At 46.9% G+C, this 14298-nt stretch overlaps 2 protein-coding genes across 5 annotated transcripts in view; one reads left to right on the top strand and one right to left on the bottom strand.

The window, feature by feature from the left end:
* The first annotated feature begins 771 nt into the window (after positions 1 to 771).
* MTIF3 (mitochondrial translational initiation factor 3) lies at positions 772 to 14043 on the top strand. Of its 4 annotated transcripts, XM_081214451.1 has the most exons (6): positions 787 to 860; positions 3913 to 4077; positions 9986 to 10187; positions 10289 to 10749; positions 12059 to 12216; positions 13788 to 14043. In XM_081214451.1, exons 4-6 carry the CDS (start codon positions 10290 to 10292, stop codon positions 14004 to 14006), a joined length of 837 nt encoding a protein of 278 aa, XP_081070577.1. In that variant the 5' UTR covers positions 787 to 860; positions 3913 to 4077; positions 9986 to 10187; position 10289; the 3' UTR covers positions 14007 to 14043. The 4 variants fall into 4 exon arrangements, with proteins under 4 accessions (XP_081070576.1, XP_081070579.1, XP_081070577.1 ...); XM_081214450.1 differs by lacking the exon at positions 3913 to 4077 and having other exon boundaries at positions 772 to 860; XM_081214452.1 differs by lacking the exons at positions 787 to 860; positions 3913 to 4077 and adding an exon at positions 7459 to 7673.
* Positions 14044 to 14126: 83 nt separating this feature from the next.
* The window catches only part of GTF3A (general transcription factor IIIA), a gene marked incomplete at both ends in the record, with an annotated part of 44041 nt that continues 43869 nt past the window's right edge, over positions 14127 to 14298 (bottom strand). Inside the window, one exon of the mRNA XM_081214449.1 lies at positions 14127 to 14258. Coding sequence (XP_081070575.1) covers positions 14127 to 14258 — 132 coding nt within the window. The remainder of the gene's footprint in view (positions 14259 to 14298) is intronic.

Genomic DNA, 14298 nt, shown 5'->3' with positions numbered 1-14298 from the left:
CAAGTATCCAATAGAAGCAGTGTGCTCTCATATAAATCAAAGTATCCTCTAACTAGGTGGCTTCAGGGAGTCACGGTCACTGAGGAATTCCCACTCTGCCACGGAGGAATTGCCTACTGGAGAAGAGGCGAGAGGGGCAGGGGCTGGCACGGCGGTCTGCAGGCTCGCGGACCCCAAAGCAGGCAGGCAAGAGACCGGGTGCACGGTCCGCTCCCAAGGTTAGAACTACTCCAGAGCCTGGACACTGCACGCACGCCCCACGCCCGTGTGGTCCTCGGCCAAACGCTGACGGCTCCGAGCTCTCCGGGTTACGGCGCCACGGGGGCCTTCCGCGCCCGGCGCGGCGCTCGCAGGCTGCCAGTGCCGCTTACCTGGGAACCGACGGGAGCCTCTGCTTCCCGAGTCTGCCTGCTCACCTGCATTTGCAGGTGAGCAGTGCTCCCGAACTCACAATAATTATAAAGACGTTTATGAAATCGTTTATTAAGCATTCTATCAAAATAGTATTTTATTAAATAAAAAAGACGTGTATGAAAGCTCTAAGCCTAGTGGGAATACAGCCACACCGTGGTCGGCGCCAACGTAATGGACCGAGGGGATGGGAAGCTCCGATCGCCGCACCACCTGCGGCAGCAGGAGCCAGATGAACGGCAACTGCCCGCACGCACCTCCCCTCGCCCTCGGCATTTTCTGTCGGAGGACTTTAGGCCGCCGGCCGGAAAAGCGCTCCTCCTCACGTCACCTTTCCTTTAAAGACGCAGGCCGAAGCCCCGCCCACTACGGAAGGTGAAAGGGTCTCACGGCAGAGCCCATTTGCGGGCTCCTTCTGCCAAACCTTACCAGTCGGCGGCCCGGAACAGGTAAAGCTAAAGGCAAGGGGCGCTGCGCGGGTGAGGGGACCTGCGGCGGGAGGACGGGGTCGTAGGGACGTGCCTGCGGAGGACGCGGCCTTGCGCTCGGCCGTGTCCCAGTCCCTGGAAGCTCAGTGCCGCCCACCGCCAGCGGACAGGCCCTGCAGACCGTGCCGCGGGTTCGGGGATTCGGCCGGGCTGTAAAGCCGTCTTCGAGCCCAAGGTGCTGTCCGCGCACCCCGGAGCCGCAGCACCTAGACCCGCCGTCCACGGTCCTTCAGGCCCCTGGACCTTCCGCCCAGTTATCCCTGTGCACGTACGGGCACGTACGCAGGCCGTACGTCGCTACGGCCGGCTCCGGCCCAGGCGCGCCGCGGGGCGGGGCTCGGGTGGGCGTGGCCACCGCAGGTGCACGTGACCGGTGTGTTTGGCGGGCAGGGCTCCCCCCACTCTCCACTCCCTGTCTCAGCGCGGAGCAGGGGAGGGCGTGCAGGCTCTTTGCACTCTGCGGCCAGAGAAGGTGGCGTAGTGGGGAAGGTCGCTGAGTGATTTGGGATTTCTTGTTTTCCCATTTACCATTTACTAGGCTCCACGGCATAAGACTCCTGAAAGAAGTAAATACATTTTCTTACTGAAGAGCCGCTGTTCCAAGTACAGGTTATGAGAGGCTTCAGTGTAAGGAAGAGCAGAGTGGAGGGCTCTGGAAAATCAGCCACTGTTGACCGTGCCCAGCGCGATGCAGGGAAGGGTAAACCGGATGCGTTCCCTGCTTCACAGAACTTACCCTCTGAGAGAAACAGTAATAAGATAATCACAAAATTATAATCGTGGAAAGATGAGCTGTTCTGTGGACGCACTTAACACTGAGCTCAACAAGCAGATAGCGGGGGACGGGGAGAGGGGGCGTTGGCTAGGGGAGAGCTGGCCTAGTCTGGGAGGTATCGGAAGAACGCCCTAAGACCCCGCTAGGCAGGAACGGAGTTTCCTAAACCAAGGGGAAGAGCACTTCCAGACCGGAAAGGCCAGGGTGGTTCAGGCATAATGGGAGTCTGGAATGGAGTGAGGCCAGGAGGGTGCGAAGGACCTTCTGGCCTCCTGAAAGCTCTTGGTCTTTAATCTTCAGGCAGGTTTAAAGTGGGCGAGCGCTGGGTGCGGGGACACCACCAGCGTTGCAGAGGGGAGAACGGATTGCAGAGCTCATGGTGTAACAGCTTAGTTAGGAGACTGATGGGAATCCAAAGGAGAGATGGAAGATGTCTTAAACTAGGGTGGTGGCAGTGGATATGGAGAGAAGTAGGTGGATTTATGGTGTTCGGAAGTAAGACTGAGGAGGCTTGGTGTTGGATTAGCTGTGAGAGTGCGGGAGAGCAGAAGTGGACAAGACGACGTGGCTCTGGACGGACTGAGATGCTGGTCACTGAGATAGGGAGTTCTGGAAGGTGAGATGACCGTTTAGAAAATTAATATACAGGAATAAGTACAACTTTTAATATTGAGTCTTGAGCTCAGGATTTAAGAGCTTTTCAAAACATGTTTTGTGGATGGTTAACTTATTTCAGTAAAATAACCACAAAATAAAATTTAAAATTTTATGGCTAAAGAAATGTGGTTAAGTAATTGGCCAAGATATATGTTAGCTTTTTCCAGTGTTTTAATCAGTGTTCTAGCTCGTCAGCAGCTCGTCAGTGTCGAGAGTACTCTGTACAAAATCAGGGCCAGCCGACAGCAACCTGAAGGCTTGGTGACAGCGGTGCCCACCCCGGGCTGGAATGGGGCAGGTGGGGCAGTGGGCAGGGCAGCAGGCAGGAGGACTTAGTGAAACTCCTCTGGAAGGTGAGAGAGACGATTCTTAAAGTCATCAGAACTGGCAAAATTCATTTCACAAATATTTAGTCCACTAGAATCCGTGTACCTTTTGAGTCAACCTCCCTGGAAAGAATAGGTATCAATGTACAGTGTCAGCTATGTAGGAAAGAAAAGCAGGGAGTGAACAAATAATAGAAGTTATTTTCATCTCTTCAGTTGACAGGAGTTTGGTAACAAAGGTGTTGTCAAATTATGTGCTAAGATTTGTACATTTCATTGTATGTAAATTTTGCCTCAAAATGAAAAGAATTGAAAATGAATATTGAACTCTAGTTAATGATATGCATGCTGATGTGTTTGAGGATGAAGTGTATGAGTGTCTGCAGCTTACTTTGAAATGTATCAAACCATAAATAAAATGGATGGAAAGAGGAAAAAATAGATGGATAGATAAACCAAGGAGAGCAACAGTGGAATCTGGGTGAATGAGTATTGGGGTGTTGACTATACAATCTTTCAACTTTCCTGAACGTTTAAACATTTTCGTAATAAAAGTTGGGGAAAGTAGTCCTATAATAGGGAAGAACCTTTGTATTCTAGTTAATCACTAAAGGGATGTTGCCTATAAGCTTAAACTATACATAATGTCCCATCTCTGGGAACCCTGCCTCCAAGGCAAAATAAAGGCCTGGAAGCTAAAATACCTTTGTTCAGATCACAGAAAATATCCAGACCAGGCCCACCTGTGAATGGCTGCAGGGAGGAAGAAATAACACATCCCCTCCAGAGTCTGGCCGGAACCAGGACTTTACTCCCTCCCCTTTTAGTATAAAAGAAGCCTGAATTCTAACTCGGGGAAGGTGGTTCTTTGGGACATGAGTCCACCATCTTTTCGGTCTGCTGCTTTCCAAATAAAGTCACTGTTCCTTGTCCCAACAACTCGTCTCTCGATTTATTGGCCTGTCATGTGGCGAGCAGCACGAGCTGGACTTGGTAACAGTCCTCAAAGAACGTGGTTCCTTTCAGACAACTGAAGACTAATGTGAAAGTATAAAGGATGCAGCCCTAAGCTCACCTGAGAACCACAGCATATGGAAGTACCACATATTTATTTCAGAATTGCCCACTTTATGACTTAATGTTTAAATTATTTCCAGTTCTTATTGTAATATGTGGGTCAAACACTAAAATTACTCCGTTGTGTACATCTGGAATAATGTAATTGACATTTTTTTCTTACATCATCCTGGGACAGCTAGGGATGATGCTGAAGAGGTCCAAGAAGAGGAGTGAGGATGCAAAGTAGCAGGAGTTGCAGGAGAGGAACCACAGCCCAGAGGAGAGAGGGACTCTGGGGACATTTGTCAGTTTGTCCTCCAGTGCTTAGAGGATGTGGAGTTTTTCAATGATCCAATCTCAAGTAAGTAAAGAACAACGAAGAAAAAGAAATCCTGTGTTTCTTTCTAGAATATGGAGTTAGCTCCTGAACTAAAACTACCAATAGATGCAGCTCGTACAGCACAGCGTGATTTCAATAAGGTCTGAGTAATCATGGAATCGGAAATGGATATCTCATATTATTAAATTGTGCATTTTAGGTAACTGACTTTAAGATAACTGGCTTTTAAAATATTTTTGGATGTCTCAGAAATGCCAGTTGTGGAGGTAAGGGTAGGAACACTCACGTATTTTGTCAGCTCACTTGTCATTTAAACCGTACAGAAGCTGTGAGTTGGATATTAAGTGAAGAGGTTTGCTTTTCATGATTCCTAGTAAGTGCTTATTTTGACTTAGATTTGGTTCATTCGGTCTGTATATATTTGACAGAGGTATCAAAGACATCTCATCAGAGAAACTGGCTCCCTATTTTGTATCAGCCTGGAAAGGTTAAGGGTAACCCCAGACATCCCAGCTTAAATTACTTGAACCCACTTACGTTATAATGTTCTATTACTCTTAACGTCATCTTTTTCTGGGGGGGGGGGTCCCAACCCAGTGGTTGTTAACAGGAGTGGGGTGAGGAAACATCTTGTATTTTGAAAAAAGCATCCCCAGTTGATGCTGGTAGGCTCCCATTTTCTGAGAACCACTTCTCTAAAATAGAGAACTTGTGTTAACTTTTAGCTGTTTTGGTTAACAACAAATTGTTCACATAGTACCTTAAACTGAAACCATCACCATTTATGATGGTAAAACACTTTTAGTCTTGATTTGATGAAAACCAAATGGAGAAAAAAAAGGCAATTTGCATTAAAAAAAATCAGCCATTAAGTTTGTAAAGTTCCTTACACATAGGCTCCACTTAGACATAGACTTACAACTAATGAAGGGAATTTTTTTAAGATATATAAAGCCAGAGCGCCCGTTTATTAAATTACAGTAAGTGTACAACTTACACAGACTGGGATAGTCATATTGGCATGACTAGTGAACTTTTTCCTCCCTGTAGGTTGTTGATTCTTTAAAAAAAATTTTTTTTAATTATGAAAAAAAATTTAAACATAAAGTTGAAAGATTAATAACTAAACTCATATAACCATAACGTAGATTCTGCAGATTTTGCCATAATTACATTTATATTTTCTGCCGAACCATTTCAAAGTAAGCTGCAGATGTCATGACATGCTCCCTAAGGAGTTCCTAGGGGCTGTTGTTGGTCTTCATTGCTGTGCATGGGCTTTCTCTAGCTGCGGCGAGTGGGGGCTGCTCTTTGTTGCAGTGCGTGGGCTTCTCATTGCAGTGGCTTCTCTTGTTGCAGAGCACAGGCTCCAGTAGTTGTGGCTTGCGGGCTCAGTAGTTGTGGCATATGGGCTGAGTAGTTGTGGCTTGTGGGCTCTAGAGCACAGGCTCAGTAGTTGTGGCACACGGGCTTAGTTGCTCCCTGGCATGTGGGATCCTCCTGGACCAGGGCTTGAACCTGGGTCCCCTGCATTGGCAGGCAGATTCTTAACCACTGCGCCACCAGGGAAGTCCCATATGTCTCCACAGTCTTTTAATTCAAGTTCCCAGGCACACTGACTTTTCTTTTTTTAAGTCTTTTTTTAAGACTTGAGGCCAGTGGTTTTGTCCCAGTCTGGACTTGTCAGACTGTTTCCTTGTAGTGTCATCTCATTCGTTCCTCTCTAGTTTGGCCCCTGTATCCTTGGAAACTAGAAGCTAAGTCTAGAGGCTTGACGCAGTTCAGGTTTAATCTTTTTGGCAGGACTGCTTCACGGAAGGACCATCCATCACGTGAAGAGGTGAGTGTTAGACTGTCAGGTGCTGAGTCTGACCTCTGTTACGGGGTGACGGCCAGAGTGCGCATTTCCCGCTTCAGTCTGGAAGTATTCTTTGGGTCACCCTTTGGCACCACTTGAATACCTTGTTTCCTCATCAGCTTTTTACCTAATGATTTTTGCATCCATCTTTGCCTGAGTCAGTGATTTGATTGGAGATGACAAAATGGTGGTTTTCAAATTACTTTTCTTCTCCATGTATTAGCTGGCATTCTCCTCTAAAGAACGCTTTTCTTCATCAACTGGGGCTTACAGTTCTTCTTAAAAAGGTAGGATAAATGCTTAGTTCTTTTTCAATGACCAATTTCCAGAGTAAGGAGTTAGAGTAGCAGTCACATACAGTTGTGGCTAACTATCTTTCTTTTTCATAGATTTTTGCATATTCGGTGTGTGGAAATGAATTTCAGTCACTGATGTTTAAATTATCACACATTTGGCCCATGGGAGTCTCTTCATGCAATCAAACTGTAAATGAAATGTAAACAAAATGGTAATACTATCAGGGAAACCTGAAGACTGGATATTTGAACATATAGAGGAATGATTATCAGTTGGGATGTGTTACTGTGTTTATTCAAAAGATACAAGAGTCCTCAGCTCTTACTGGAGTGTTTAGTGATGACACAGGATTTACTCGGAAGTAGTTCACAGATGCTGGGGTCCCGGGAGTAGTTGCTGGTGGAGAGAAAGCCTGTTGGACCACATGCTGCGAATCAAGGAGCTAAGTGATGGGTGCTTAGGCCTTTATTTTGCTGTTTTTTCTGTACATGCTTGAGAATTTTCCTAATAAGTTTCTCAATTACTTGAATTTATGTTGATGTTTCTGATTCAAATTTCATATCACAGGTTTTTCCCTAACTCTGTTATTTATATTTTATCTATGAAAAGCTTATTTTGAAGAAACAGGTATATCTTCCTCTTTGCTGATCCAAAGCCAAAATTTAGCTAGTGTTGAAGCATAATTGCTGTGTAAGTCAAGAAAATTTAAAGCCTTTTAAAATTTGAATAATAGCAAAGAACCTTTAAAAAAGTAAATATAATCATTTTTAATTATTACATTAATAATTATATAATTATATAATATATACTTATATAGCATTATATATTTTATAATTTATATAAATTATAATTTATATAAATTATATAATGTATAATTTATATAGTTATATAATTATATAATAATTATATATTATATTCAATTATTGTTATTATAATTTTTCTACTCTTTACCTTTTCCTCTTCTTGGAAAGTGTTTTTAAAGCTTTAAAAAAACTACATTATCTTTCTGAAATAGTTTTTATTTTGTAAACAAATAGAATTTATTAAAGTATAAAAAATACTTCCTCCTTATAAAAAATTAGAGAAATAATGGAAATTAGGAAGAATAGGGGAAAGAAAATTACTGTGTCTTCAACCTTAAGGAAACCTCAGGGTTCTTCTTAAATTTCTTTTCATCTTTCTCCTGTGCCTAGTTTGTTTATTCGCTTGTTTTACAAAATCCTACCTATTGAAATAGTATTTTCTATGTAACGTGTTGATAATTCATTACACAGGGCACACTATAGCTTTCGTCTGTAACTGCTAGTTTCATCCTAACTCATAGTGAAATTTGGGACTTGCTGCTGCTGCTCTTCTTCTGAGGATAAATGGAAAAGTCTTCTCCAGTGTCTTCAGACTTTTCTGTTTGGTTTGCCGACTTCTACCACATGGCAACAAGTATCTGAGTGTCTGTTATTGAACAGTATGTATCTCAGCTATTTAAAACCCAGTTCAGTCCCACTGTGGAACCTTTACAGCATCTGCATCCCCAGTTAATGACCGTCAGGTAACCCATTCATTGTGGATGAAACATCTGGCCGTAGATCTCACTGAGGTTGGTGGACATTTGAAATGCCAGCTGGGAATTTTTTTTTTTTTGTAAAGCATGGATCATTTTATTCAAGGTTTATTCATAAATCTGACAATATCTTCTCACGATACTATAGAAAAGCACCAGAAGAAAACTGATACAGCGGTATGATTGAATACTCCTGGAAAAAAGGGCCCTAGATTTTGCATAAAGGAAGAAAATATACAGAGGAAAGTTCAATATCTCTAGAATAAAAAGAGTGCTCTTACAGCACATCTGCGGTGGGGGGCGCTGATGCACCTGACGACCTGGAGATTTGCCCCCAAACACCGCCTGCCTCCTGGCGGTTTCCTTGGGCTCACGCAGTCATTCAGCACGTTCAGTCAGCCCTCCGTATCCACAGGTTCCACATCCGTGGCTGCAACCAACCATGACTGAAAATACTTGAAAAAGAAAAAATTGCTAGGAAGTTCCAAAAAGCGACTGTGCCAGGCAACTATTTATATATTTCCATCGTATTAGGTATTATAAGTAATCTAGAGATGATTCAAGGTGTACAGGAGGATGTGCATAGGTTACGTGCGAACACTCCAGCTTTTTATATAAGGGACTTGAGCATCCTCGGAGTTTGGTGTCCGTGCCAGGTGTCCTGGAACCAGTCCCACGTGGATACCGAGGACGGCTGTACGTACTGAGACAGGCTGTAGGCGCTAGTGTGGGGAGCACAGCAGTGAACGAAGTAGACAAGTGACGTCGTCTCATGAAGCTTACGTTCCAGTGAGGAAAGACTGTGAGTGTTCATGTGTAGATCAGTGTATGTCGGCAGTGAATCTCTTTAAAAGGCAAGGTCATGAGTTTGAAAGGATGGGATGTGCCGTTGACAGAGTGGACAGGGAAGGCCTCGCCGAGAAGTAGATGAACTGGCATCGTCTGAGGGAGAGAATCCCACCTGGGGCAGGGGCTGGGGGCGCCCGGCGTTTACAGGAATGGCAGGGAGGCCCATGCAGTTGGGACAGGGAGCACAAGAAGCGGGGTGGGTGCTGTGGGCAGGGGTGGGTGGGGGCCTGGTCCCGGGGGCTCTGCAGCGAGGTGGGGGCCGCGGAGGGCTGTGGGCAGAGGAGCGTCGCAGCCTGACTTCCATGTTTTAAGGGGCAGCAGCGGGGAGGACTGTCAGGAGGCTGGGACCTGATCCAGGTGAGAGTTGAGGGTGTTTCAGAGGCAGGGCAATAGACAGCAAGGGAAAAGGTGAGGAATGCTTGGATCCTGCCGATTTTTAGAGGGCGAACAATGGGATCTGCTGAAAAAGAAGGGTCAAGGATCACTCAGCTGTTCTGGGCCCGAGCGTCAGAGGGTGTATGTGAGGACAGGACACGGGAGGACACAGCGGGGAGCAGGGCAGGTGGGATGCAGCTCTGGCCGTGCGGACTTGAGGGTGCCCGCTGGGTATCTGCGTGGAGGGCCTGGGTGGGCAGTTAACTCTGCAAGGGTGGCGTTCTTGGGGGGCCTGCGGGTTTGGAGCCAGAGCGACAGACCTGTGGGGGAGGGAGGTGAGAACGTGCGCCTCCCATCACTTTACATAGTTTGCTGTTCATTCCCCCCACCCATGTCACTGGTCGACGATGGGCGTGGTTGGTGGTGACGGGTAGGAGTGGGATACCCAGCCCAGTGGGATCAGAGCTGGACCAGAGGGAGCTTCCAGTCTGGACACACGCCCCAGGTGATGCTCGAGCAGGTGCCCCAGGGAGCCTTCTCTGAGAAGCACCGTCTAAGGCACCACATCCTCTTCTCTCTCATTGACGAGCCGCACACACCTACCTCTCCGAGTTCTTGATTCTCTTGTGCTTCTCAGCAAACCCTAGATGAGATGAACGGGTCCTCTCATCACTCCCTCAGACACTTCTCAGGTCTACCTGTCAAGTGGATGGTAGGAGGGACACTTATTATGGTGGACAAGCAACTAAAAAATCAAAATGCCCCTTCTGAGTGCAGCGTTCATAGCCATGAAGTCAGACCACATGCGCCTGACGCTTTAGCCCACCTCTGGCAGCAGTGCAGCACCTGCCTTGTGAGTGATGGATGTAGTTTATGAGGCCACTTCAATGTCAGGGCATTTCCTTTCTGAGAGTCCCAGTTCTTTCTTCCAGGGGGTCAGCTGTCTTCCTGGAGGGTCCCCTTTCCCATAACCGTGTTCTTACCTTTTGTAGACCGTCAGATGTACTGATAAGTTGTTCATTACGTTCATGAAGAGGTGTTTGTGAGTCCCCAGGGATTCACTATTCTGCATCGTCCTAAAGAAAGCCTTAGGGTGACAGCTGCTTTTGGAGCTGGCACTGTGAGATCCATGGGGAACGGAGTCAACTAAGATAACTTTTAAGTTTCCTGCGCATGGACTTGCAGTGTTCACAGGTGAGGTTCCCACAGGCTCACACACACCCTCCATGTTCCACAGCACCGACCCATGGGAATGAGTGATCAGACTTCAGTGAGCTTTTCTCCCTGCTTTTTAGGATGGCTGCTCTTTTTCTAAAGAGGCTAACATTACAAACTATGAAAACGGACAATACTTGCATTAGAAGACGTTTGGGTACGTACGTCGTACGGAAGACGGCGCTGGCGGAGCCACCCCACACCGCCTCCGCCCCGAGACCATCCTGCCTCAGTCACACAGCAGCCTTTAGTACTGAAGTCGACCAGGACAAGAGAGGAAAGAAAACAAAGCAGGAAACAGCTTTTCGTAACGTTGGAAGAAAAATTAACGAGCGCATCATTCAGGTGCTGGATGAGAAGGGCAACGACCTGGGCCCCATGCACCGAGCGAACGTCATCAGGCTCATGGCCGAGCAGGACCTGCGGCTGGTGCCGAGGGACCCCGGCGCCCAGCCCCCGCGGTACCAGCTCATGACAGGAACGCAGATCTACCAGGAGCGGCTCCGCCTCAGAGGGATGGAGAGGGCCGAGCCCAAGCCTGGTAGGTACCTTGCTGTCTGCCCCCAAGGTCCTCAGGACTGCAGATCTGCAGCTGAGGTCTGGCATTTGCCAGGGCCCCTGTGACAACGGGCCAGTGAGAAACTGAGACGTCCTTTCACCACCATTTCCAGTGTCTTTTTCGTCCACTTATTTCTATCCCTTTTTTTCTATTTTCCTTTCTACTCTTGTGTCCGTCATGTCTTCCTCTACACCTGTGTAAAATGAGGGGAGAACAAGGTGACCACCACCAAAATAATGGGAACCCTTAAACCCCCGACGGCTGCCTGGCCTCCCAGTGCCCGGCCCGGCACAGTGGCGCATGGGCGTGACGACGCGGACAGGTGGGGCGGGCTCCTGGTCCTGTCCTGCGCCGCTCACCTGTCGGGGCGCCCTCCTCCCCTGCTCCCGTCATCTCTAAGGTTGGGGGGGAGGTGTGCAGTTACTCAAACGGAAGCGCTCCCTAACTCTGAAGTGGTTCCTGGAGCGTGCCCCACGCCCGTTTCATTACAGTAAGGGTAGGAACGCTCACGTGATGTGTCAGCTCACTTGTCATTTAAACCGTACAGAAGCCGTGAGTCGTATGTTAAGTGAAGAGGTTTGCTTTTCATGATTCCTAGTACGTGCTGATCATTATGGAAAACACACTGGGACAGAGGTCAGAAGGCTGGCCCCAGAGCTGCACAGTAAGGCCACGTGTCCATTTCCTGACACCACATTTAACAACAGGGATGTTGACTGGAAAACAAAAAACTATCCACAAGAGGCCAGCTAGGGTGATAAGGACATCAAACTATGTCACATTTAAAACAAAAAGGTGAACAGCCTGAGAAGCTTGGTTCAGAGGTGGCTGAAGGGCTGACAGAGAACTCAGACCAGCTGGTAGGAGCTGTAAGGAAGCAAAAAGGTGTTAATGAAAGAATTCCTTTTTAGAAAAATTACTTTTATTTAAAGAAAAAATATAAGAAGAAAAGAAAGCCTAAAGAAAAAATATAATAAACACCTGTTACCCACCATCCAAAATAAGAAGAGTAAGGATTAACTGGTTCCTTTTAAAGGACCATTTCTTTGTTCTTTCATCAGACAATGGTAACGATAAACAGAAGCATTCCATATTGAAATACTCTTACTTGGCAGGTAAAAAATTGGTATTTTACCTGTGTCTGTCTCCTGTGTTTAAATGTTTACTGGCATGTGAAACTACCGGACAGGAGGACTTTTAGGGCCCCCGTAGCAATGTAGACTTAGGACGAGCATGTGATGAAGCACAGGCCTCACACAGACTAGCACCAAGTCTCACTCTTTCAAACCAGGACCCACCCTGACAAAGGAACTGACTTTTTCTTCAAATATTGGACAACATGATTTGGACACAAAGAGTAAACAGATTCAGCACTGGATCGAGAAGAAGTATAAAGTTCAAATTACAATAAAGAAAGGGAAGAATACAGAAGAGCCAGAAAACAAAATGGTAAGTAAAAGCAGGTGTGACTGACTGCTTGTGTGTTTTTGTTTTCTTTCTGATCTTAAAAATACAACTGTAGGGCTTCCCTGGTGGCGCAGTGGTTGAGAGTCCGCCTGCCGATGCAGGAGACGCGAGTTCGTGCCCCGGTCTGGGAGGATCCCACATGCCACAGAGTGGCTGGGCCCGTGAGCCATGGCCGCTGAGCCTGCGTGTCCGGAGCCCGTGCTCCGCAACAGGAGAGGCCACAACAGTGAGAGGCCCGCATACTGAAAAAAAAAAAAAAAAAAAAATTCAACTGTAGAAAATCTGGGAAATGTAAAGGCAAAGAAAAGTAACTACTAATCTTACCCAGTGACGGTAGTAGCTTTCCAATTTGTTTTTCAAAATGCAAAATGTACACGTTACTTTTTCCATTGTAGCATAAATACTTCGCCACGTGAAACCACTCTAGTTCACAGGGCTTCACTGGTGGCGCAGTGGTTAAGAATCCGCCTGCCAATGCAGGGGACACAGGTTTGAGCCCTGGTCCAGGAAGATCCCACGTGCCGCGGAGCTGCTAAGCCTGCGGTCTAGAGCCCCCAAGCCACAACTACTGAGCCCTGTGCTCTAGAGCCTTCGAGCCACAACTACTGAAGCCCACGCACCTAGAGTCCCTGCTCTGCAACAAGAGAAGCCACCGCAATGAGAAGCCCGCGCACCACAACGAAGAGTAGCCCCCGCTCACCGCAACTAGAGAAAGCCCACATGCAGCAGCAAAGACCCAACGCAAAAATAAATAAAAATAAATTTATATTTAAAAAACCCTCTTTTATAACTTACAGGCCATATGCTATTCTATTTTGCAAATTGTAGAGTATCCAACACTTAAATAGGAAAAGTTAGAAACTTTATGGGTTCATCTTTTAAAGTCTGTTTCCTCTCTATAAAGGCCTATAAGCAACACTCCATATAAAGTCAAATTGTCTTCTAGAAAGTGTCTATCAGTTCACAGTCCCAGGATAAGTCTGTGGAGTATCTACTTTGCTTTTGGAGTTAGACAACTTGCAGCATCTAAAAGGCAGCCTTTATTCCAGCAGTTTTCAACCCTAGTTCCACGTGAGAATGACTCAGGCCTAGGGCCCGGCCCGGCCCGGCCCAGCCCAGCCCAGCCGATCCAGAATCTCTAGGACTGAGCTGTATTTTTCTAACCACCCCAATGACTCTGTGAATGAGTGCCGGGAATGGTACTGGGCTGACCACCTCGGGGGAGAGGACGGGTTCTGCCAGGGCCCAAACCCACTGCTTTGCACTTTCTTCGAGAGGGTGGTCTGGGCCAAACATAGCCCCTCAGTGCCATGACGGGATTTAAAACTATCAAGCCTTTAGTGCATTAGCCTAGTTACATGGAGTTTGTGTAACTGCCTGCTTATTGTACAGGTTTCAGTCAACTTAACCCAGGTATGTACGATTCGATTCAGCAAATCCCTTAAACAGCAGCAATTCAAGCATGCCGGTTTTTATGTGTATTAGAGCATTAACACAGGGAAGAATCAAAGATGTTGGTGTTAAATTAGTCTTTGGCTGTTTTCCTTTTCTAGGAGGAGATATGTAATCAAATACTCCAGACTATGCCTGGAATAGCTACCTTCTCATCCAGGCCACAGCTCATCAGAGGGGGAAAGGCTGTGATGTGTGTGCTTCGTCCCTTGAGCCAAAAGGAAGAGAATGAGTGCAGATCAGCTCTGGGGACCCAGAGAGGAGACGCTCTGAACAGAGGAAATGGAAACGACGGAGCATCCAATGCTCTGCACCAGTGATTTTAATAAAAACGTGCTTCTGAGAGAAAGTAACTGAGCTGACTGGTCTGCGGTCCTTCAAACAAAGCAGTCTGGTGTGTACCTGGGGCCAGCATCGCCACGGCGGAGGGCACCTTGCCTTTAGTGCAGTTCAGAAGGCAGTTCAGTCTCCCCGTTTCTGGGCAAAGACACGCCCTGGTCCTGTGTCCTTTTAGGAGGCATGTACCCACTGAGCCGAGAGGCCAGACTCCGTTTTTCACGAGACGGTCTCACCTTTGGGAATGAGGAAGACAGATTACAGGCAGGCCTCTAT

This window comes from Mesoplodon bidens (genome assembly GCF_964165515.1).
Source record: "Mesoplodon bidens genome assembly, chromosome: 17".
Lineage (NCBI taxonomy): Eukaryota > Metazoa > Chordata > Mammalia > Artiodactyla > Ziphiidae > Mesoplodon > Mesoplodon bidens.
This window is presented reverse-complemented; position numbering and strand designations above follow the sequence as displayed.